This window comes from Sturnus vulgaris, chromosome 9 (genome assembly GCF_052056855.1).
Source record: "Sturnus vulgaris isolate bStuVul1 chromosome 9, bStuVul1.hap1, whole genome shotgun sequence".
Lineage (NCBI taxonomy): Eukaryota > Metazoa > Chordata > Aves > Passeriformes > Sturnidae > Sturnus > Sturnus vulgaris.
Window position 1 is genome coordinate 14,579,168 of NC_142251.1, and position 24,258 is coordinate 14,603,425.

The 24,258-nt window shown below is 42.4% G+C and overlaps 1 protein-coding gene across 1 annotated transcript; it reads right to left on the reverse strand.

The window, feature by feature from the left end:
- Positions 1 to 45: 45 nt before the first annotated feature.
- Positions 46 to 22,415, reverse strand: LOC106857470 (vitellogenin-2-like). Its single transcript, XM_088169898.1, has 35 exons — positions 22,376 to 22,415; positions 22,005 to 22,025; positions 21,672 to 21,823; positions 19,664 to 19,915; positions 19,362 to 19,523; positions 19,067 to 19,215; positions 18,496 to 18,646; positions 18,233 to 18,390; positions 17,987 to 18,152; positions 17,617 to 17,742; positions 16,446 to 16,664; positions 15,821 to 16,038; positions 15,612 to 15,709; positions 15,147 to 15,271; positions 14,432 to 14,533; positions 13,708 to 13,827; positions 13,434 to 13,623; positions 13,002 to 13,095; positions 12,066 to 12,251; positions 11,713 to 11,857; positions 10,716 to 10,941; positions 10,457 to 10,632; positions 9,881 to 10,198; positions 9,569 to 9,616; positions 9,335 to 9,415; positions 7,796 to 8,008; positions 7,561 to 7,703; positions 6,121 to 6,259; positions 5,275 to 5,410; positions 3,862 to 4,048; positions 2,505 to 2,596; positions 1,937 to 2,034; positions 1,698 to 1,857; positions 452 to 613; positions 46 to 320 (listed from the first exon to the last, which is right to left on the reverse strand). The coding sequence occupies exons 1-35, from the start codon at positions 22,413 to 22,415 to the stop codon at positions 208 to 210; spliced, it is 5,166 nt and encodes a 1,721-aa protein (XP_088026024.1). The 3' UTR covers positions 46 to 207.
- Between the last annotated feature and the right edge of the window lie 1,843 nt (positions 22,416 to 24,258).

Sequence of the window (24,258 nt, forward strand, 5' to 3'; positions counted from 1 at the left end):
TCAGAGCGCCGCGTGTGCAGGGACAAATGAGCTCAGCCGAGCGCGTTCACAGCAGATGTTTATTGAAAGGTCATCCGGGATCGCGTGCCCGGGTTGTTTCCACAATCTCCAGGAGAAGAAGCAGAGCAGAGCGGTCTCCCGGGGGGACGGGGCTCATCCCCGCTGCCCGAGCCAGCCGGAGCCGGCCCGGAGCGGGTCCGTGCGGGTTTAGGCCGGGCACTGCTGCTGGCAGGAACACGCTGTGTGAGCGGGGACAGAGCTCACGACGTCCTCGGATTTCTGGTCCAGCCTGGGCTGCCCGTCCAGGCTGAGAGCGGAGTCTAAAGGAGAAAAAGAGCAGGGCTGGTTATACATCGGGGTAGTCCTGTGTCAGTACGGGGCACCTCGCGGGTTTTCACAGAACCCCAGACACACAAACTGGTCGTGTTGTGCACAGGGCCGCCAGACTCACCCGCTGGAACGCAGTGGAAGCCCACGGACACGGGAACAGTCTGGGTTGCTGAGCAGCCTTTTACACAGCGAAGGACTGGCTCCACAGAGAAGCATTTTGCTGCTGTCTTCTCGAATGAAACTGGCTTCTCACTTTTGACAAGTTTACGCTGCAACTTACAAGCTACAAAACATGAACCCTCTTAAAGCATGCATTGAGTTTAGATAAATAACTTTCTGGACTCAATTTGTAGAATTAGCAACACTAAGACCAATGGATGAAGCTAGATAAGCTAATCTGGTTGAAGTGAATCCATTTTTTGTCAGGTTCAGGCTGCGAGAAAATGAGGCACATGGAGCATAGTTGCAGGGACAGAAGCTTGTCAGATGGGATCTAGGTGGGATACTGATGTCCAAATCCAAAAAGATACATGTGAAAACCTTGGTCAGCTGACACTCAACTTTACTTAAACTAAGACAGCACTTCATTTTGGGGCAGCGGTGGCTCCTAGACATCTATATATCCTCTTCTGCACTGTGAGCAGCATCACACCTGCCTTGCCATGGCTGAATAGCTTAGTCTTTAAGTCTGTCATCCAGGCTTTCCTGGACCAGTCACTTCAGGGAAGCTTGATCTAAGAATACATTACAGAAAATTACAACACATGCCCAGAGGGTTGTGTTCCACACACAATGTGTAGTGCACCCCAATGTAACCAACACATTCATGGTGACCTGGATGGCAAGAACAATCAATCATTCCCAGGCTGAAGCTTTCAGATTGTGTTAATCTTCAGCCTGAGGAAATTAAAATAAGTTTTTCCCACCTCAAATGCCCTCTAGTTTGATAGTCAGGGCTAGATATGTTTTTTTTTTTTAATCGAAACTAAAAGCCTGGAAATAACAGAATGAAAATAAAGAATGAAACTATTAAAATGACATAAAATTACTATTGTCAACAGTCAAACTACCTCCTTTTCATACTAAGTTATCAACTCAGGGAGTTTTAAGTTGAACACACAAACTCCAGGTAACTGTACAATGCATGAGACATTGATTAAAAAAACTCAACAAAACTAGAACTTGCAGTGAACTACCAAAACTCAGGAAAAACAGATTTTTTTTTTTCTTCTTTTAATCTGTAGCCACTAATCACAAAAATAGCAAAAAATGATATGACTGTGCTACAATTAATATAAACCACCTATTCATGTGATTAATTAATTAATTGAAGGCAATGATATTAATATGTGTTGGAATCTTAGTACCTCCAGCACAGGGGTCTTCTGAGATGATCCAAGAGTGACCAAAACTCACAGCATCTTTAGCTAAATATCCACTTGGCGTTTGATATTCTCTTTCTGTCTCAGCATCATATTTTCCACAAATGCCACATGTTTTTCCAGCCATCCAGAAAGCAGCTTGAACCTTTGTGGAAATACAAAAAAGTTGCATGTAAATGCTTTTCTTCTAAAATTAAACTCACTGAGAGTAACTTAAAAATTACCTCAAGTCTATGCCCATCATAATATAGTTTATCTATGCCATAATCTGGGGCTTTTAGTGTCAGTCCTTTCTTTTCACTGCCGATTAGCATGCTTGCAGCTGCAACAAAAAAGCAAAATGAGATCTTTTCTAAAATGAAGTTGCTGTTTAAGGGTCCATCCTGAACGATTTGTTAAGTTCCTGGGGACATAATGTATGCCCTAAAGAGTCTTGAAAGAGATGGTGGGAAGTAAAAAGACTGCTGCTCCCTGCCCTGGGAAGAGCTGAAGCTACTCACAGGGCTGGCTGTGACAGGGGTCATCTAAATGCTTGTTCTCTATGTCTCTAGAATCAGCAAAATGTACCACAGCCCTGCATTTTTTGGTCTGTGCAAAGTGCACAGGATCCACATCTCTTTCTTTGCTCATCTTTCTTGCCACCCACTAGAAATGCTTGCATGGAGGTGTGATAAAATCTCCTGTTTTCAAATTAGGATGATCTTTATCTTGTGACGTGTTTGTAGGATCATGTCCTCTCCTTCTGCAAAAGATCAGGAAAGATTAAACAAAATCTAAAGATGAGTCTCTTACCAGAATTAGATGTGTATGGAAGATCTCTTGAGGCTTGGACACCATTAATCTTCAACTGAATGCGTCCATTGGAAACATACATGTCAACCTCACTTTAAGTAAAGGAAATTAATGTAAACAAATGCTTCTCCTTTGCACTACTCAGCTTATAATTTCCTGTTCTGGCAGAACGATCTCTGCAGGATGCTCATATCATTCTGGCATGAATCACCTTCTGCCCTTCAGGAGGAAGGCTGAGGGGGCCCAGGACAGTGTGCCAGCAGAGTGCTCCCAGTACCCCTTGGCCTGGCTGTACTGGTCTCTGAGTGCCTGCTCGTGGCCACAGCTCAGGCAGGAAGACACCAGGCTACAGGGGCCTTGCTGCAGAACAACCTAATTGCTATTACCTTCACATAAATTGAAGGTGCTTTACATTTCAAAGGAAGATTGGGTTCCCTAGGGCAATTCTCCTACAGCCTGAACAGTCTGTGTATTGTAGTATTTTCTTCAGAGCAGTGCTTGCTCTAATGAAGAAACATGAAGCTCAAGCACATCAAAAGCACATCCATACAATTGTACAGAACAATCAGGAATGATTCAGTGATGAGGAATGTCTTTATCACAAAAGATACAGTCTATAAAACAAGCATCTTTGTGTTCTTCCACAAAACATGTGCAGGGAATTCCCTCTGTTTCTCTAACATTATGGCACAGTTAGGCACACATTTGTCAGAAATAAATAATTACTTGTAATGAAACCTTACAGATCAAAGTCTATTTATGTGCTTTGAAGAACACTCACTACAATGATTTTAGTATGCATAATCCCATACAATTTAGGGGTGATTGCTCCAGTCTGAAATAAAGTGTGTCTTAAATTAATTTCAAATAGATTAGAACATTATGTACCAAGAGATGTCCTAAGAGAGTGCCTCTAATCTGGGATAAGTAATGCCCTTTTTAGCTATGTCCACTTCTCAACAACCCTGCTGTAATGAGTGTGGGTTCTAATTTTTCTAATTATTAGCTTAGGGTAGAAGGCCAGACTAATGATTACAATAGCTCCTTCTGGATTTATAGTTTATATGTCTGCCTAATCACTAAGTACTGAAATGAGATGGTTAAATTCTAACAAATTAATAAAGAATTTGGGGCAGTAAAGATTTGAGATTACTGTGAATATACCTCAGATATAGTTCAGAAGCACTTTAAAAAGACCAAGTCCCAAACCCTAGTGACACTCCTAGATACCTTTCGATTGACATCAGTACTTTCTGCATGAGTCTAAAGCTAGTGCTAGTCTGCCCTACCAATCTCATCTTCATTTATAGCATATTCAGCTTGGCATCTATTTTTTGTTAAGTTTTCAATTACTTACTGGCTGGCAATTCTGACATTTACTGCTATAAGGTCAGCAGACTCTTCGAGTCTTTTCATCATCACCAGGAATTTAAGCTCTGGACTACAGTCCTGCAGCAAGACGTGGTAGCAATTTACAGGCATTGAGTAGTTAAATTTAACGCCGTTGAAGGTTGTGATCTTATTTTGGAAAACTTTACAGTGACCTGAAAAAAAAAAAAACAACAGTAAAAAGTAAGTATTTTATAATTAATATAAGACAGCTATTTTATTTTAGTTTTGTAATTAAAAGGAAAAAAATCTTCTGCATGTTCCAATGTAGAAGTGAATTAATTCTGTCAGATGAAATTTTAGATTTGTAGTAATTCAATAGTAAAACTTTGCCAGTCCCCAGGCAGCAGGACAGCACCCCCATGATTCAGTCATTGTGTGAGATGAATTCTACTCACAGCTGGTGCTGGTGCAACTCTCGATTTGTGGCATTTTGGCTTTTCTAACTTGGTTGTAATCAAAAGAATTTCACAAGGATTGATAACAATTCAGATATCATTAACACTAGAGAAAGTTCACTGAAATGCTGATACCTTTATTGAGTCATAACCAGGATTAGAAATAGTTAGAAGCTGGGAAGAAAAAAATACCACACTACACTTCTGTCTTTTTCACTGTAATGGCAATTTGTTGGAAATCCTACCAGCTCTGATTAGAAATTATTTTGCAACAATTGTAATTAATACAGATTAGTTTTGGTGTTTACCAAAGAAATACCACAGAATCATAGAAAGGTTCGTTTTAGAAGGAACTTTAAAGATCATCTAATTCCAATTCCCCTGCTGTGGACAGGGACACCTTATAAATATGCATGATATGATATTATCCCACTGATCCCAAGCAAAATGTGACTCCTTATTGCAGGATTACTTAAAGCTTTTAATTTTAAAACTTATCCTAAGTAAGTATAATGTGATTAGCTCTTAATACAGCATTAATCAAACAATAATCCCTTCAAACTCAAAGTGCAGGATTTGAAATTAATGGCTATACTTTTGGAGCTGTTTCAGCTTCAACATAACCGTGTTAATCAAGCAGAGCACCCCAAATCAGAGGTCACTTAGATGTTCTTCTCACAAATTTTGTATCGTATTTTCTTCACAAACAATTTTTGCAGCGAAGCTGAAATGGATGCATTTGGGAATGCATGTATTTGGAAGCACTATTTGTTATGGAACAAAATATTTAATCTTCCTTGTATGTCTCTGTTTCTCTACATCCTGCAGTCTCACAGATCTTTATAGAGATGCTTTGTTTCTATCTGACATACAACTGATTTTTAAGTGAATAAATAAGTTAAAAAAATTACATCAAAAGTGTAAATCATGTTTACGAAAATTACAAAGCCAATCAGTGTCTATGCAGATAGTTCCTTGCTGACCTTTAAGACTTTCAAGGATTGAAAGTGTTGCTTGGGAAAACACCTTCCAGTGAGAGGACGGTAATGTTGCGATCGGTGTGCCCGGATGTGAAGGGACTGGCAGGGGGAGACTGATGGCCGTGTCGTAAATCGTGAGCTGAAATTCAGGCAGGAAACAAACATGAGTGGAAAGGCAAAGTACAGTGTAAAGATAAGGTAGCATTTTCCTGTCATGTTCCAAGAGAACTGTGCTGACTGAAATCTAAATTAGCATCTGGATTTCAGTCAGAGTGAAAAAGAAATCAAGTCCTGTGTCTACAGCATGAAACAGTTCTACAGTGTGACACATCTGCAACCTATGGAACAGCAGTGCTATAAATGAATTTGGATAGTCACCAATTTGCAGCTTTTTGGGTAGCTGTAGATCACATTTGTTCTCAGGCTGAACAGTTTGCTTACCTGAGATGCACATCGTCTTTCTGCCTATTCATCAAGTGCTGCTGTTTGGCTGTCTCAACAGCCTGGTTTTACTGTCTTTTACAGAACACAGCAAAAGCTATCATCTTTCTAAAGATTTTAGGAGGAGTGGGCTTTTTAATAAATTATTTTTTAATGTGCTATCAGTCATGATGATTGTTTTCTAACCTGTTTCTTATTTCATATGCTTGCATACTGCATGAGAAAGACAACTATGCTCTAAGATATTTTCATAGTAAAACCAATTCCATGAACACATCTTGTGAAGGCAGCTTCTTTATAGTTTTGATTGTTTTGTTTGTTTTTTTAATCAGCACGTTTAAAAAGTGCTTAATCATCTATTTCCTAGGTATTGACTGCTTCAGAATAAAAGATGGTGGAAATTGTTACCTCTGGCATCTTAAGGACAACATCACAGGTTCTTGGGGATGTCAAAGCCATAACCAAGGTTGCCTGGTGAGAGGAACCAAGCTGTCGCCTTTGGGAAAACCCGAGCATATAGGCAGCTCCTGGAAGAAAAGAGTAAACCCTGAAAAAAAAGGAAGTAAGCAATTAAAATGAACTGTCTTTGGAAAAAAAAAAAAAAAAAGGTTATTATTTGTTTACACTAAAATACCCCCTAAAGCAATATGCATCCTGTGTTAGCAGGGCATGTTTTGCATCAGGATTTGGTGATACATGATGTTGTATATGGAAGGAGGGGCAGGCAAACGTATTTTTTAATTGGTGTAAAAAATTCTCAAGAGGCTGGATGGGAAAGTGATACGAGAAGAAAAGTATGGCAAATTTGTTTTAAACACATTCAAACTTAAAAATAGGTATAAATTACATAAACTCCCAACTAACATGCAAAAAAGGTTAAATTAATATTTCACATTGATATGTCAGTCCTGCAGCAGTAACTTTAGGCATGGATCTTTTGCCCACTAAGACTTTCAACAAGCTGATGGAGGGATCTCTACAAATGAGTTTATAAACAAACTTGGGACTCAAATAGAGAAATATAGAAAATATTCCTTTATAAAAAGGCATACTCTCAGAGCAGAAAAAAAGGTAAGTTCTGTGGCTTTGCTCCAGGATAGTCAATTGGATGGTTTCATCTCCTCTAATAAGAACAGATAACAGCTTTGGGTAATTCAATCTCATGTAAAAAGTTACCCTCTTCAGTAAACTTCTAATCACCTGTACGCCTTTAGTGTGAAAGCTTGTGTTGCATGTGTGTTTAGTTAACTGAGTTGCTGTACATGTCTGTATTTTAGTAGCACTATGCCAAAAAAACAGGCTTCAATGTGGTCTATATATTATTACAGGCAAACATGAAGGGATACAGTGAATGAATGCGACAGATATTTCATTAAAAAGGAGACAGGTGAGAACTGAATCCAGAATGTAGAGTTTTCTTACATTAAACGTCATAAAACATTTGTTATTTAAGCCTTATAGGAAGTATTTGTAACACCTGCTTTAGAAGCCAGAGGCAAGTTAGGAAATTAAGTAAGAGACTGATTTCTTCAGAGAACCAAGGTCAGGCTTCTGCTCTGAGCATCCATGAATCAAGAAGGATGACAAGACCAATCTCCTAATTCAGGCACTTTAAATTACAAGTCTGCAATAGATTAGGTGAATCCCATCATCCCAAGTGGTTTTCTTGCAAACAAAAATGCAGTATGCTTTGAGGGAATGAATATAGAGAAAGCAAATATATGTAATCTGATTTTATAATATCCTACTGATTAAGGGGAATTTTTACAGCTTGGAAATTGCATAACTGAACCTGTAATTATTTGGAGCATTGCCATATATTTTTCAAAAACTAGAATGAATTCTCACCATCTTGCAGTTGTTCGGATTATTGAAGGCACTTTTAGCCACTCTAGCTTCATCTGCATAGCTGGATAAACAGCAAATTGACCTGTTGCAATCTGAGTAGCAATCTGGTAGTCCTGGCAATCTTTACCCCATTTAAGAGAGCCCTAATAGAGGGAAATAAATAAATTTTTGTATAAAACATAGTGAGATAATTATGTTTCATTTGTATTTGAGCTGATTGATATTTTAAACTTACTGATACTTTTCGGTAATTTATTACTGAAGCATCAGCACAGAGTTTCCATCTGCTTGGTCCTGTGATGCTCGAACCAAACATCTGTATTCTCCACCTCTTGGGTTTGGTATCAGTATACAGGACAAGCTGCAATCCTGTTTGCTGCTTGTTTCTGTGGATGGCACGAAGAACTGCAGCCAGTATTGGTGGCTTGCTGTCTCCCAAGAATTTAGGCTTCAGTGAGTAGAGAGGAAATACAGACCAAAGATGCAAACAAGACATTAGAATTACGATAGCAAAACCACTGGCATGACCTATGCGAGTGAAACTGTGTTGGGAATTTTTTTGTAATTTCAGTGCAACAAAAAGAAGTATGGTAATGGATAAAAAGCCAATACTACCCAGCTCAGCACTGCTCTCTCACCAAACTGCAGTTCAATTAATAGTCTTTTTGATAAACTAGCTTGACCATCTGTTTTAAACCATGACAATTTGCATTACAGGGGGGTCTGTTCAGGGCAGTCCAAAATGTAGTACTTGCACGAGGAGCAGCACGTGGCCCTGTTCAATGTTGGACCCTTGTGCCCAGCAGCAGCACCTGCCTGACTGAGTGTCCTGCCCGAGCTGTGGGCAGAGTCCCCACCTGGCCAGGGGACAAGTGTCTTCCCTGTGCTGCCAGGTCTGAGTGACAGAGACACACAGAAGGATTGGGTGAGACAGAGCTGGTGAGGGCTTAGTGGGAAATGGGGAAAGAGCAAGGCTGTGGCTGAGAAAGAGTTCAGGGAAGTGTTTACATGGTAAAAGATGGACAAGCTGCATGGAAATGGTGGGGGAAAAGGTTAATCTGGTTGCCTTCTTTCCACAAGCTACTTGCACTAACAGCTGGGAGCTGCTACTGCAGAAGGGATGCCTCAGCAAAAAAAGGGTTCTTATTTTGTAGGCATGCAGGTCATTGCCTGAAATGTGTGAAATTTTCTGTGTTGAAATCTGCTCCAGATTCCCTCAGTTCTAATGGAAGGACCAGCTGCCATTAACTATGTACCATGCAGACACTCCTGAATAAGCACCTGGACTGCTCTCAGAGTTGGAGCCTTGCTGCAAACTCGAGGTTTTATCAAAGGTCTGTTGCAGTTCTGCTAAAATGAACAGAAGGACTCTGCAGTGAGGACCCAATGAACAAAAGAGTGGCACAGTCAACTCCTAAACTTTTATGGAAAGATACACAATGAAAATATCTCTGAAACCAGTTTCTGATCCATCAGGTCAACACTTCTAAAGTGCTCTGATTTTTATAGTGACTTATTTACTGAGCAAGACAAATTTCAATATATACAGCAATATATTCCAGTTTCATTTAAAAATGTAGCCTGCATTAAATGAATATTAAATTACATTCAATGACTATTCAATGTGCTCACCTTCATAAAATAAGAAACAGTTCAATTTCTTTCTATATACCTAATGTGCTAAATCACTGTAATTTTCCTATTCTGTTATAAATATACAACAACTGGAAATGCAAAGTAAATGTTAGGATTTCTTGCAGATTAAGACACTCACCTGAGAAATGGCTCTAGAGACATTTTCATCACTAGCTGAGGAAGAGCTTATGCTGATGTTCAGGATTTCCCCTCCTGTCTCCTGCAAAAGCAAGAATCACCTTGAACCAGGTGCCTAGAAGTTGTTTCAGAATTAATTTATCTTATTTTTACTCTCAGAGAACTAGGATCTAATTGCAGAAAAGACAGCAAGAGTAGTTCTACACCCTGCTCCCAATATATGCAGTAAATGTACCTGTTCATCTGCTGGTTTAAACAAAAGCTGGTAAACAGGTGGGTTTGCCTGTGGAAATAGATAGTATATGAGAAGACTCAAAAGAACATAAATAACTAACTTTTGATAAATGCATTAAAAATTTCACTTCTGAGTATGAAAAAAAGTGCAAAACAAAATCAAATTTTTTAAAACATTTTACTGTGAAAAATTCTGAAATGCTTCAGAGAACCAGGGTTGCTCTTTCTTTGGTCCATGCTATATGAGCACAATTTCTGATGTACAAAACCATCACTAGAAGAAATATAAAAAGGTCCAGCCAGAGTGAATTACCTGCTGGTTGGAATATTCACTGTCCCCACTGCAGTGCCTGTCCCCAGACTGGTCTTCTTGGCTGCTGCTGCTGCTGCTGCTGCATGCCTTGCTGCTAGCAGAGCTCCCACTGCTGCTCTTGCTGGCATGCTTCTCCCCAGATTGCCTTATATCATCTTTCCTGTGATGATTTCCAGGCTGTCTGTCATCAGCAGAGGAAGCAGCAGAGGAAGAGGACGAGCTGGAGAGGAGGGATGTGCTGGGCTCTGCCCAGAGGCCGATGTCAGTCTCGTACTCTCGGTTAATCCGTTTTGTGCGGCGCCGCGTTTTATTTGCAGCCTCCAAAAACAGTTGAAAGCATTATGAATTTATAGCTTGTTCTCTAACATTTCCCTGGCTGTCAGACAAGATGCTCACCACAGGCTTCCAAGGAAATAGAGCTTCCCGTCCCCACACATTGCAGAAGCTGTACCAGAACTCATTCAGGCCCATTCCTCCCAGCCCAGCTCCTTGCTTTCCCATGCCAGTTTTCCACAATGGAAACCCTTGGCTTCATTATAGGAAATACTTCCCTCTCTGATGCTCCAAGTCTCTTACCATGAACACATTGTCAATGCCTAGAATCTTCTTCAGTTTAGCTCGAATGTCCTCGTATGGAGATGTCTCCCCCTCTTCCTTTGACCCTGAGCTTGACACCTCAATTATTTTTGAAGCTGCTTTGGATCCTGCTTGAACCTCCAGCTGTATTTTGTCAATATCAGCATCTGCATGAACTAAAGGCAAAAGCGTTCCAGGGTTGTGCTACTTGAGCTTTATTTACAGTGATTGACAGAGAAACTTGTTATTATGACTGTACCTGGCTTTAAAATTAATTTGGCTTCAAATTCTCCAAATAATTTGTGCAGGTAGGTATTTCTTAAGAAAGCAGAATTTTGTGATTTAAGGCTGAGACAAGTAGAACATCCCAAGCTTTCAAATTTTTTACAGGAAGTGTGTGTGTAAAATCTTCTTGCACTGTTGTGATGTACCTCTTCTGAACCTTGCTGGTATCCTTTGGATATCACATTAGGTATGCTGCTTTGCTGCATTAAACAAAAATATGGCAGATAAAGTCATTTTCTGTAAAAAAAATAAAATTGTCCCAGCTCTTAAAATAATGCCTCCAGTTAATGTAGAGAATGATGACAGTCATGCTTAAAGAAGGAAGCAATGCTTAGAATTAGAGATCCAGGCACTGGAAGCAGTGGGGTTTCCTGCTCTGTGGAAGAGGAGAGCTGTCCTGCCCACCCTTTCTCAGGCAATGCTTCACAATCACACTTCCCAGTGAGAACCTGCAGGGCTCTTTGTAGGGGCAGTCCCTCTGCCTCCATTTCAGGCTTCTAGCCCTCCTGCTGCAAGCCAGCATAGCCTTCCCATACCAGCCTCAGAAGCTGCAGAGCACATGGAAGGATGCTTCTGCAATCCACTCAGCATTATCTCAGGATTTGGGAAGAAAAATCTATATCATGCCCAAGAACCATATTTTTCACATTATTCTGATTCAGAAAAAAATGAGATATTGTACAAAGGATGTGAATTTCAGGCACCCTCCCACGACTAAAGAAATCAGAAGACATGCTGTCAAAGCAGCCCTGCCTGCATGCAATGAAGAAAGTAAGTGGGCTGTGAAGGATCCTGTAATGAACCCATTGGGTTTTAGACTTGGTTTGGGAAATATCAGGTCCCTGTTGAATTTCACCATTCCTGTGTTTGTGATCTGGTTATCCATCTCCTGTGTGAGGGGGGCCCAGCCCTCCTGAGGAGCTCTCTGTTCTCTGCCTGCCTGCAGTACAGGTGGCAAGAGGCTTCCTTACCTTCCAGCTACTAGGTTTTGAAGATCCTTCTGTTGACTGCAGTAACTGGTCAGAGATATTTGGTATTTCTCCTCTGGGGACAATCTGGGATTTCTTTTCAGAATCTACTTCTTCCATGTTCCTTGAAATAGCATAAATTTCACTCCTGTGGAGGTGATAAATGGCACACAAGTAACACCTTCTGATTTCACTCTACCCACCTTTGCTGGTGCAAAAAACACAGTACTAAGCTTTATGTGGCTGCCAAGCTATGGCAGACCTTAACCAGTAGTGGTAAACTTGTGATTTTATAACAGGGAATTCACAATCAGTAACACAGAGCAAGAAAAATGAAAAAAAAAGCTCTTCTATACCTCATAGCTGCAAGCTCAACCTCTTGATGGCAGGGAAGGGTTTCAATCTTCAAATTTTTCTCTTTCATATTTATCCTGGCATCAAATTTCATTGTAGTGTTGGCACTGAACTCTGCATGAAATTCAAAACCACTCTGAAAGTACTGAGTATTAATCCCCATCATTGCAATCATATGAAAATATGCTCTGAAAGAGTGGAAATAAAACGAGGAATAATTATATATTAATATGCAAAAATGTAACTTTGAAATGCAAAATTACAGTTTCATGCTGTTCTTTTTATTGTAAGATCCACTACTGATGGATGAAGAGATTTATCACAACAGGATAAGAGAAAAGCTGAAATGCCCCTGGAAAAGGTGATTTGTCTGAAAAACAAAGCTAACATGGACCTTCTGACTGCATTGTCACTGGTACATTGCTTGAGGACAAGCTCACTCCAGAATCTTGTAGCTACAGATTCTGCCTATTTTTTTAATATTATCACTACTATTATTATTATTATCATCATTGTTACCATTATAATTATTAGTACTGTTGCTTTTTGCAGATCCAGAAGCATTTCCCTTTTCCCCCTGAAATCCTTCTGCCAGGTTGATGCAATTCTATGCTGAAATTGTAAAAAACTCGACACCTAAGAGAACATATTTTCACATCTTAATATCTTTAGTCATTGAACAGGTACAAATGTAAGCATTTTTAGCAATGTCAGAACAGCACAGTACCCTGTGGGATACCATGCACATTGCTAGATTTGCAGGGTTGTAAAGCATCAGGGGATTGTGTTGCTTTCTCACAACTTTGCTGCTCTAGAATAGCACGTGTCCAAAATCTGGAACAGGTAAGATCCCTGTATAGCTACATGCCACCACATATCTATGTCAAATATAACTATAAATGCTTGTGTGTGTATGTGAAAATAGATATAATTTTTACTTTGGCCTGATGTCAGCATGAATATCCATATTGGTTTCCCACAGCTGTGATGGTCTAAAATTGTCAGCTACTGGTGGTGATACCTTTACGTCCACTGAAAAAGACAGACAGAAATTATATGAACAGACAAACAATAAATTCTGGGGATACAATACTTTCAATAAGTGTAGTAGTTAATGCAAGGGCAATGCTTTTACATTTTGAAATACATTACATGGTTATTTAAAGGTTTCTAATCCAAACCAGAGTTATACAAATGCGTCTCAGATGAAATATCCTAATTACGTCTCAAACCCTTTGGAAGTAGCTGGTCACTAATGTTTTAACATTACTAGGGTATTTTTCAAGTTGATATAAGGATTTAGTTTCAGCAGAGGGATTGGACCCACAATTATTGTGGGGGAGCTGCTGAGTTTGGTGTCCCCAGCTCACCATCAGCCGCAGCCTGGGCCACCGTGGCCGCGCACAGCCCGAGCTCCAGCGGCAGGCCAGCGATGGTGGGGACAATGTGCCGCATCTCAGCCACCAGCACTGGCACAGTCCATCGGCCTGAAATGCCTCTCTGGACCTCTTCCACCACCTTTTTCACCACTGGCTGCCAGTCTGATGATCCAGTCAGACTCTGGAAACAGAAATAGATTAGGGAGGTAGGTAAGAGGAAGGGAAGTTATTCAGTATTGAAGAGAAAAAGTCATCTTGTCAGTACCATCATCATCTGTTCAATGGCATCTTTGTCAATGTCAACAAAGGCAATCTCTTGACCCAACACTTTGATGTAAGCAGATATCAGGGGGTCTTCAGGTGGTAGTTCTTTCCATCCCAGAAGCTGTGGTGTTAAAGAGAGATGGGGAGAAAGGGAAGAAGCAGAAAATGTCACTTAAAATGGAGCAACATATTAACAAATACATCTGAAGGATAGCATCCCATCTGAAGGATGAGAACTGTGGTTCCTTAGTCAAAAACCAATAGGTATATTACAGGTCTGAACCAATGTGGTCTTTCTTATATTGCATAGCTGATTTCAGAGAGACTTTCCCATCTAAGAATGAGGTAAGGGCTTGGTAATTTCTGCTGCTGTAAGTAGTAGGTGATACCCAAGGATTCATGAAGGAAAAACCTTGTTCAATTATCATTTTAAAAGAGAAGAGCAACCACTTAGTGTGTTCTAACATACACTTTAAAACATTTTGGCTCCCAGCACCATCCTCATCTTTTGTACTATACATTAAGAGCTGACACATGTTGAGTGAAAAGGTGGCATCTGTTGAGAGAGTAAGTACAATGTAAGTACAGCTTTCCATGACTGAACAGGATGACGGGCTCCTTTCTTCCAGAAACATCAAAGGCATGGCTCAGTGGGTGGGTGATGCAACCCTGGTGCTGTCAGGAGCTGTCTGTTGCAGACAGGTCAGAAGGGTGCCCAGACATACCGATTTACCCAGCTCCTTCAGGGTCTTGTACGTGTCATACTCAGCAAAGGGAATGTTCTGCTTCCTCATCAATTTGCTTAGGCTTTGTGACCGGAAAGCCACCTGTAGGAAAGAGGCAGGCACGACAGCCTAAGTACTAGAGAGCTCAGGAAACTCTTGTGCAGGGATTAGCTCACCGAGGCCACACGAAATACTTGTTTCATGAAGCCATTGCGTTATAAGGACTTGTATACCTGGTGGATGACTGCAGGCTATGGCTGCAGATGATGAGGACGTGCTGAGCCAGCCAGCCTTAAATTAATCAGCAGGGATAATTTTAGGGTAGTGCAGAACTCAGCCCAAGCTGCAAAGCTTGCCCAAGAAGCTATGTAAATTCCTGCATGCTGTTACATGGAGCTTTGCACTGTCCTGGCTGTACTGCTGGCTGAAATTTAATTTCCCTGTACTTATGCAAAATAGCCTGGATTCCACGTGACTTTAGGTGGGCAGATGGATGTTCTGCTGCCTAAGCTTTCCTCTGCTTCTAGACTCACATGCCTATATTGGATGTGTTCATTGATGAATGTATGTGTCAAGAAGCCCAAATAAAGGAAGAAACCTAAGTACAATCATAATCATTATCTAAATTTTCCCTTCCACATCCGCCCTCACAGCCAGAAGTAGAGTTAAACACTACATCACAGTCCAAAACTGGCTGCCTTAATGCAATACTTACCTCGATAATATCCGTTGCGGTGTTCGCATAATATCCTCTTACTTTTGTGATTATATCGGATGGAAACATGGTGCTGGGGCTGTTCATTAGATAGACTCTCCAAATGGCACCAGCCTGATACTGAGCTGTCACAGGAATAAAAAGCAGCAGGAATTAGGGTCTCCAAGGAGTCTGGTGCACATTAGCCACCTCAGGTACATGCTGTAGTAGATCACAAGGGGTTAACCCCAGGGACTGAAGAAGGAGACCTAAATCCATGTGCAAGCACCACTTTCCCCAGCAGACACCAGAGATTCGTGGAAGAGTCTCAGGGAATTTTGCATGTTAGGAGGTTCTTCTGCTTTTTCCATTTCTAGGGTGCACTAAACTCACAGTTCATGATTGGATTTTGGATGAAAATCACAGAACACAATAGAAGCATTTGTCTACCTAAACTGGGAAGTGCACAGGGCAGCTGGTACTCACAGGAATAGTCGCTGACCTGAATGACCTTGCTGTAGCGATAGCTCAGCCTGTCAAGTCTGGGGCCCAGAAGTTTAATGGCAATGTTGCAAGCAGTAGATCTGAATAATAGAATTAAAATCATATGAAGAGAGTTGACTGTCAAATTCTTAGAAAAATACAAGAAAAAAATCCCAGTTTTCTACTAAAAATGTGCTTCTTCCTCTACTTACAGTTTATAGAGCTGTGGGATCTTGCCTGCTGCCAAAGCCTTCATGTGTGAATATGCAAAACTGGCTACTTGCAGGCTGGGCTCTGTCAGTAGAGAGCTGGCCAGAGCTGCTACTGTTGGAAGAGCAGGCTTGGTTTCAAAGAGAACAACACAAGCCATCATTCGGACATTTGGAGCAAGCGTGCTGTCCATAAACACCTGGAGGGTGATCTCCCTTACCTACAGGAGGAAGACAGAATCTCTGAGCAGCACATAACTTCCCAGTGAGCAGTGTTTCCAGAACAGTGCATATGTGCTCTGCAGTGGATGGAGAACAGAACCCTAAACAAGAGATGTGGGCATGGGACCTGTCACTGAAAATGAAGATATTGCTGGGTGCACAGTGAACAGGGCTGGGAGAAACAGCCATTAGGCTGAGTATCACAGTGACTACAGCAAACTCTTTCCTAGGATATTATCAAGGATGGGATGATGTCAGGAGTTTGCAGCGTGGGCAAGAGGAAGACCAGTGACAGAGAAGCCTGTCCAGAGCTGCTAACATTACCTGATGGTTTTATTATTCCTGAATCACTGAGCAAACCCAATCCATACTCTAAAACATTTGTTTAAATAATAATTTAAGTTACTTTTGCAGGGTCTTTTCTTGCAATTTTCCTTAAGGCCAGCACAGCATCAGCATGAATTCTGTTTGGTAATGAAGCTGCAGCTGAGGAAAATGTTGGCAAAAACTTCAGGATGCGTTTGATACTGGCTGGTTCTCCTGCATTGCCCATGGCTTTCAGGGCCAAGGACATGTCTTTGGCATCACCTTTGCTGGTGGCTTCAGTAGCAAGGTCATGGAGTGGCTGAAAATGGAACAGACACTATTAATCTTACCAGGTAATGATCTTGTAATAATGCATAAAAACATGCATTGCCATGGCAAGCAAAACAATTACTGCTGCAAATCCCTGCACTGAGCTGTTCAGACTTTTCTCCCAGGGAAAGTCTCACCATCATTATCAGGATGCTAAACATGGACCATACACATAAACTTGGTTTTCTCCTTGCACAGTGTTGTAATTGATTTTGAATTGTGCCTGAGCCTGAGTGCAGGAGACAATCCCAGGTGGGTGCCTGCACCAAAAAGTCTGTTGCAAGTTCAAAGGCAGTGCTAAGCTGATGCCAGGTTCAGTCATTCCCAGGGCCACCTCTGCCAGCCCTGCCAAATGGCACTTGCATATTTTTCACTTCCTACAATAATTTCAAGTTTACTTGAACAGTTTTGCTGTTTTGAGAAGCAGAATTACCATTTTGGTGGCTTGGTTTTATTTCACTTTTTTTTTAAGATTTAAACACATGTCAAACACCAGCAAGGCCTTCTCAGTGCTGTGGTCCTGCTGAGCAAGGAGCTGGAGCTGCACAGTCCAAGGGCAATGACATACCCGGAGCTTTGCTTATATTCACACTTTACTGCCTTTTTAATACATCTTTTAAGTATACTCTACCTAATGTAAAAGTAGAATCATAGAATTATCATTATTTTGCTTTAATCCAAGTTTTATCACAACTTAACTGCTTTTCAGTCTGGTTACAAGATCAATTATCCCCATGGGCTTCTAGTACTACATTTAAAATTCTGAACTGTTACAACCTGATCTTTCAAAGGCATCAGCTCAGTGTTTCATTCTGTCTTTGCATTGCTGAGCGAGGCATGCAAATAGTGAGTTACCTAATTGCCAGCATTGTGAGAGCTAAATTAAAGGTACTTTTAAAATTTTTTTCACCTTTTATGAATAAAAAATGAGAGTCACATACCTGAAGAAGTTCATTTGGACACAGTAAAGCTTGAGCACAGTATTTATTCACCATGCTACCATACCCTAGGTAAACAATTATCCTGTGCATCTGTACTTTCTGGATCTGGGGACAAGTCAGAAAAGTCTGCAGAAGGAAGAAGTATCATCTTTTACTGTGTCTGGTAATTAGAGCTTTATTTATCAATAAATGCATTTGAGAAATAAACAAAATTGATTTCTGATGTTTCTAAATAATTTCAGGAATTACATAAAATGCTGGGCATTCAGCATTTAGATGGAAATATGTTGTATCTTTCACTTATAATCCTATGAATTCACCTTTTAAAAGAAGTAATGGGAAAACAGAAGGAAATATGATCTGTACTCACTGCAGCAATTTCCAGGGTTTTTTTGTTTGTTGTAACAAAATGGAAGGCGAGAGGGAGAATCGCTGCTGCTTCCCAGATGTTCAGCTTCTCGTCATGGATTTTTTGTTTCAGGAACCTGAATGTGTCAGTAGCTCCAGCAGCAGAGATGGCACTCAGGAGCCAGGGCCTGCCAGGAAAAGGAGAACTCATTATCCACATTGCCCAGGGTGCCTCTGATCAGAAACCCTGGCTGAAGGCCACAGTTACCTGTAGGGGAGCTCTTTGACAAACTGCAGCCACAAAGACTCGATTTGATCAAGGGTTGTTGCACGAAAAAGCTGGACCATTTGTAAGAACTTGGCTGAAGCTTCTTTAGTGGCTCCTTTCTCGTTATTCTGAACTAATTGCCGCAGCGTCTCTGTTAACTGTGGGAAAAACAGACAGTTGGAAGGATCCATGTCTAAAATAATTATGTGATGACCTGTTAACCTTAAAAATAGTGGAAGTGTGTGAAAGCAAGCCTCTAATACCTGTAAATCTGGATGTTTAATCCTTATTAGAGGAATTGGCATCTGGAGTAGCTCTCCTGAGAAATGATAACGAAGACTCCCCTGTTTTTGCAGTGGAGATGTTGGTGCACTGATAGGAGGCCTTTTAACACCGACCAAAGACAGCTCTTGTCTTCAAGGAAAGAGGGAAATGCATCAGTAGGCAGAAAGCACACTCTGTGCATGGAGGAACTTGTGCAGCATTGGAGCAGACTGAGGGGTACCCAGTGCAAGTGGAGCGTGCACTTCTCTGTTCTTCCATTGCTCAGGATTATCTGGAAAAGTCATATGACTGCAAAAGCCTTTGTGAGAGTTTGCTAAAGTCTCTGAGAGGTTGGACAGATGTTTTGGGTGCCCTAAACAGTAGGTCACAGACCACCTGAAACATCCTGGGCATCCTGGGCTGGGCATCCCTAGGGCTGTATGGTGTTTTGGCCCTTGGCAGCCACAGTCCAGACACTTCTTGTTATGTCACAAATCAACAGTAAATATATAAAGAGTTTTAGGCATCTCCTCCTGGCTGTGATAATGTAAGGACATGCACAGAGCCTACCTGGCCTCCATGACTGCTACCCCGTTGGGTTCATTGAAAGGAGAGATCTGGTACACCTGGTCTGACATAGCGGACGTCAGCGATGTCCCGCTGTCATCATACTTCATCTTGTAGGTGAATGTCACTGTGCCCTTGATGTTCTTGGATTTCTAGAAGTGCAAAGAGACTCCTTTAGAAACAGCAACGGGCTGGGATCAGCCCAGAGAAGCCAAACCCCCACGAGCATGGGTGGGATGTGGGTGCTGAGCAGTGGCTCACGCCCCAGCAGGGCAGTGTGGCCCCGGGCTGCTCGTACCAGGGGACAGGTAGGGCAGGGCCGGATGTATTCCATCCCCAAGTCCTTCACTGCTTTATCCTGGCAGTCTGTCAGGTCCTTGCTTTTGGAAATGGTGGCACGTTTATTCTTGCTGTCATCCTGGATAACATATCTGGTTTGGCAGATGCCTTCAATCCCAGCCTGCAAGTGTTGGTTAAGCACAGTGAATGTCCCTCTTGAAACAGCAATAAAAAGGTCAAAGAAAATGATCTGGGAAGTATAACTTACTCTTGAATGGTAAAGTGAAAATAAAAGTAAAATCAGAATGGAAAAAAACAAACCTCCTGTAGCTCATACACATTTTGTGACTTTTTGATGGTTATCTGCAGCATGTTCAGAATCCCTCTCACTAGGTTAGTGCACAGAATGGGACAGTCCTCAGGGGCAAAAATGCTTCCAACCCTCCCTTCAGTGTATTCAAACTTAAAGGGCTGGCTGAGACAGGCATCAATGGTTTCTGAGAGCTTCGAAGATGGAATGAAGGAGTCAATGGGCCAGAAGCCATTTTGTTCCTCCAGCTTTGGTGATCGAATCTGTGAACAAAAATAAGAAAACAATCAAACTGTTCACCATCAGTCTGAAATACTGCTATAATACAGAAACTGGACACTTCTTATCCATGGCAAGACAAAAGTCACTTGTCCAATATTGCAGGAAACAAAGTCCAACTCAGACTCCTGTGTTTGGCCTAGGAAGCACCCTTGAAAATGCAAAGTTCCATGAAGGATTTCTGCCAGAAAAACAAGATTATGTGAGCAGAATTCAAAAGTTCAGCGAGTCTGATGAAGCTTTTAGGGTGACTGAAACACCAGCTACCAACAATCAGACAGGATACTCACTCCTTTCCCACAGATGACAAGTGAGATCTCCCTTCAATCTGCAAGGCAGCCAAGCCATTGTTGCCCAAGCTGCCTGCCTGAACACGCAGGGACTCTTCTGGCTGCTGCTCCAGGTCCAGCACGTCCCTGAGCACCAAAGCCGTGGCACAGCTGGTGGGGGGAGCAGAGGTGACTGCAGGAGCTGGCACCTTTGGAGGTGGCTGACATCCTCTGAGCTCCGCTGGCTGTAGAGCTTGTGCACAAGTCCTTGACTGCTACCTAGTGGGAAGTGTGTGCCTGCAGGCACAGACCTATCCAGTCCCATTCTTACACACACACCTCCCACCCTCATGCATAAAAGTACATGTTCCTGAGGAGAGGGAAAAGGTGTGGGCTCAGTGCTCTGTTTAATTTTAGGCATTTTGAATCAATGCTGCAAGGGTGGCTTGCCTCTTGTCACATTTTCTCAAATTAAATCCTACTCAAGATTGTTGTCTGCAACTGCTAACATTGTAGCAACTCCAGTGAGGTTACACAGAGCCTGCAATCACAGCAGTGTGTAAAATCTGACAATAGATGTTCCTTCACACTGTTTCACTAATATATGTGCAGGATTACAGACTGAGAAAACTCCTAGGGCGAGTGCTAAGGGCAGCTCTCACAGCTTTTTCCCCACGTGCTGTCTTCTCAATCCCTAGTCTGTGGTCTTTCAAGCTATGCCAATATTTTAAGCTGTTTGGTTTAATCTTTTTGATGAATAGCAATGCTTCCAAATCTGATATCATTAGGATAAACACAGGCATTACCATTAGAATTCTTCACATTGGAATTAATGCCTATGTGAAGAATATCAAAAGGGGGATAATGGAGACAGTTGGGTCTTTCTCATGTGACATCTGAATTCCAATGCTGAGCTTTTTAAAGCTATGGACCAGGTTAAAAAAACATGGATATTTCATTCTAGAATGTTCATGTTCACACTCAAGCTTAGTGTTACCTTAGTAAAACTATGTTAAGGATATTTCTTTAAAGCAGCTGTCAGCCATGTTTTGGTGTGGAGGTGATCCCAAGGTAGCTTTAGTCAAGGGGGTTCAGATATGGATGGCAGCAGAGCTGGAGCAGCTCCAGCCCCTCCCTGCAAGGCTGTGAGTAAGCCTGTGGTGCTCTCTGTAGGACCCTGCCAGTAACCCAAAATATTCTGGCTGCAGCTGCAGACCCTGCAGCAGTGCCCTCAGCTCTCCCCATCCTGCCTTGGGTGTACAGGGTGCAGAGCTCAGTGCCCATGTCCACACCCCTGCCCTCATGGGGAATCATCACTGGAGGGTCATCTCAGCAGTGGGTAGGGCCCACGGCTTTTGTGTGAGCTCTATGTCTTTTTGTCACTCGTTTTGCCAGCCTGAAAGGATGAACGAAGCATCTTTAAGTGCAGGCTATCATGGGAGGGTGGGTTCCCATGGCCATGGTGATTTACCTGCAGGAGGTGGTCACTGTGAGACACACGGCTGATCTCCACCTTGCTGGCCAGCCTCACCCCTGCCATGGCCAGGCTTCTCTCAGGGAGCCCATGCATGATCATGCTCTCGTAGCTATACAGGTAGGTCTTGCCCATATGAAAAACAGGCTCTGTTAGGAAAAAATATAATAGAAACACCTCCTTGGCTATCACTGTTGTGATGTTATTTGAACCAGCCCAGCAAAGAAAAGTGAAGCTGCCACTGCCCAAGATCAGATGTAAGCAGTGAGCAAGGCAAGGCTGTAAGGGAAGGCAGCAAGGGAGCTGCTGGCTGGTAGGGGAGCCACTTACCAAGGTCCTGCTTCTGGCCCTCTGTGAGGAAGGAAAAAGAAGTGTTAATGAAAAAAAGCCATTTCTTAGATGCTTTAATGTATTATTCATTAAGTCAACGTGCTAATGGTTGGCAAACCACCAGAAATGGGGCTCACCCCGCACCCCCAGGACACCAAGCCCATGCCAACCCTGCTCACTAGCTGCTGCTTGCTTGGCTCTTCTCCTGCTGCTGAGCTTAGCAAAGAAATCTAACAGTTTACAGCTGAAGCTATAAAAGGGCTTCAGCAAATGAAGCTCTAAATATCCCTGAAAAGCCCCAAGGAGATGCAATTTGCTCAGGATCACAGTGGCTGTTACAGCTCAGCAGTGATGGTAAAGCTTCAACTTACCCACGAGGGCGAACACCAGGGCCAGGATGAGTCCCTTCATGCTAAAAGTGACTGAAGTCCACAGGGGGAAATCTGTGGCTTTTATAGAAGAATTATTAACAGGCACAGTGAATTTTGTTGAGTTATCAACTTCTTATCAACCACCCAACTAACCCTTTGAGGGAGACGGGGTTGGGGTCAGGGCAATGGATATTTTTGCTGAAACAAAACCATCACAAGTTCCGTTGTTCTCACTTCACCAACTGAATGCCTTGAAAGTACCTTTAGAGACAACCACTTAAAAGTATTAAAACATAGTTAAAGCCAAAATTTATTATTATGTAAGTAAAACTACTGATTATCCTTAGTCCCTGAAAGCACCCAGCACTATTGCAGTCTGTGCTGACTTTGTCCAGGTTATCCTGACCTGACCATAAGACACACAGCTTATCTAAGTGATAGTGCCCCAGCAGGATTGTGCAAAACCCTGGGCAGCCCTGCTGTGACACCGTGCCCACTGTGCCCTGCTGTGAGCAGGACAGGCTGTCAGCACAGCGCTGCTCTCTGGGGACAGGGACATCACCCAGCAGCACAAACCTGTCACTGTCACCATGGCTAAATGCTGCTGACGTCCGTGCCTCCCTCAGCTGCCTTCTCTTCCACCCCTTTCACTGGTGTGTTTATCCACACAGGGGTGCTGGTGGAGGCTGCCTGGCAAGGGGGAAGGGGTGAGGCTGACAGGTGTTACAGATCAAACCTCTGGGTTTAACAAAGCTGGACAACGTGCAGGTCACCCAAACTCTTCACATCACAAAACAAGGGGTTGTGTGATCTTCATCTTCACCCCGTGCTGGAGCCCCCTTCTCTCAGCAGCAGGCATTTTCCCTGTCCCTGTGTAGGCAGCCCCACAGGTGTCTCAGGCTGCTCTTGGCTCCAGGGTTTGCCTTTGTTCCTAAGTCCACCTGCTCCCTCTGGTCAGGTCATGGAGCTGCTCCATTGGGAATCAGCACAAGGAGGGCTAAGGCAGCCCCAGGACTGGGGGGCTCACACTGGCCCTGTGTGGCCACTGTTTGCCTGTCAACTTTCTCCTCTGTGAGTGGGGAGCCAAAGCTGCTGCTGTTGCCCAGCTCACTGTGGGAAGGGACTGGATTCATTTTCTCAACAGACCAGTGGCTCCTATCCAAGACAGCTTAGTTTTTGTAATGCTGTTTAGCTGATGGATTTTCATAATTAGCAGTTGGCATGTAATTTATAATGTCTGACAAACAGTGGATTTTATTCCTAGATCAAAGATTGCATTTGTAGGAAAAAAAAAATTGAAGAATGACAAATCCTTCACCATGTTTTTACTGGTTCTATATCCAGGTCCTGATTTTTTTAACCCCTTCCCTTGTAAAACTGGTAGCACATGATAGAAAGTCAAACTACTCATTAGAGAGTTCTGTCATGTCTTTGGAGATTTGGGAAATGTACTTAAAGGATTTGAGTATACAGCTACTGGCCACTGGTACTTGAGGCTCAAAAGCTATTATGGTATAACTGTATGCAACTGCACAGGTTTGGAGTTTTTAAAAAAAAAAATCTTGCAGGCAGCAAGGACTTGAGGTCAGAGACAGTGCAAGCAGAAAGCTGCTGGGAATGTTAAATGCAATGTTAAATGCAACACTGCTTGTATTCTCAAAATTATAACACTATATCACTGAAACATCACACTATAACTCCTCAAAATAAAGGTCAAACAACATTCCTCAAAATAAGGGTCCTCACTGGGAGCTATACAGGCTGCACCCAGCTGAAAGGGCAGGGTCTCCCTCAAACCACCAGCACTGCAGCCTGGGGCTGCAGAATCTTGTCCCCATCCCAGCCCATCCCTCCCTTTGGGCAGCAGATGTTGCATCTCTGGT

Coding starts and splice junctions, on each gene's coding strand:
- LOC106857470 (XM_088169898.1), bottom strand. CDS start 22,415: ATGAAGGGACTCATCCTGGCCCTGGTGTTCGCCCTCGTGG. Junction 13,624..13,707: donor CCATTGAACAGATGATGATG/GTACTGACAAGA, acceptor TTCTGTTTCCAG/AGTCTGACTGGATCATCAGA. Junction 4,049..5,274: donor AATCCTTGAAAGTCTTAAAG/GTCAGCAAGGAA, acceptor TTTTTTTTTCAG/GTCACTGTAAAGTTTTCCAA.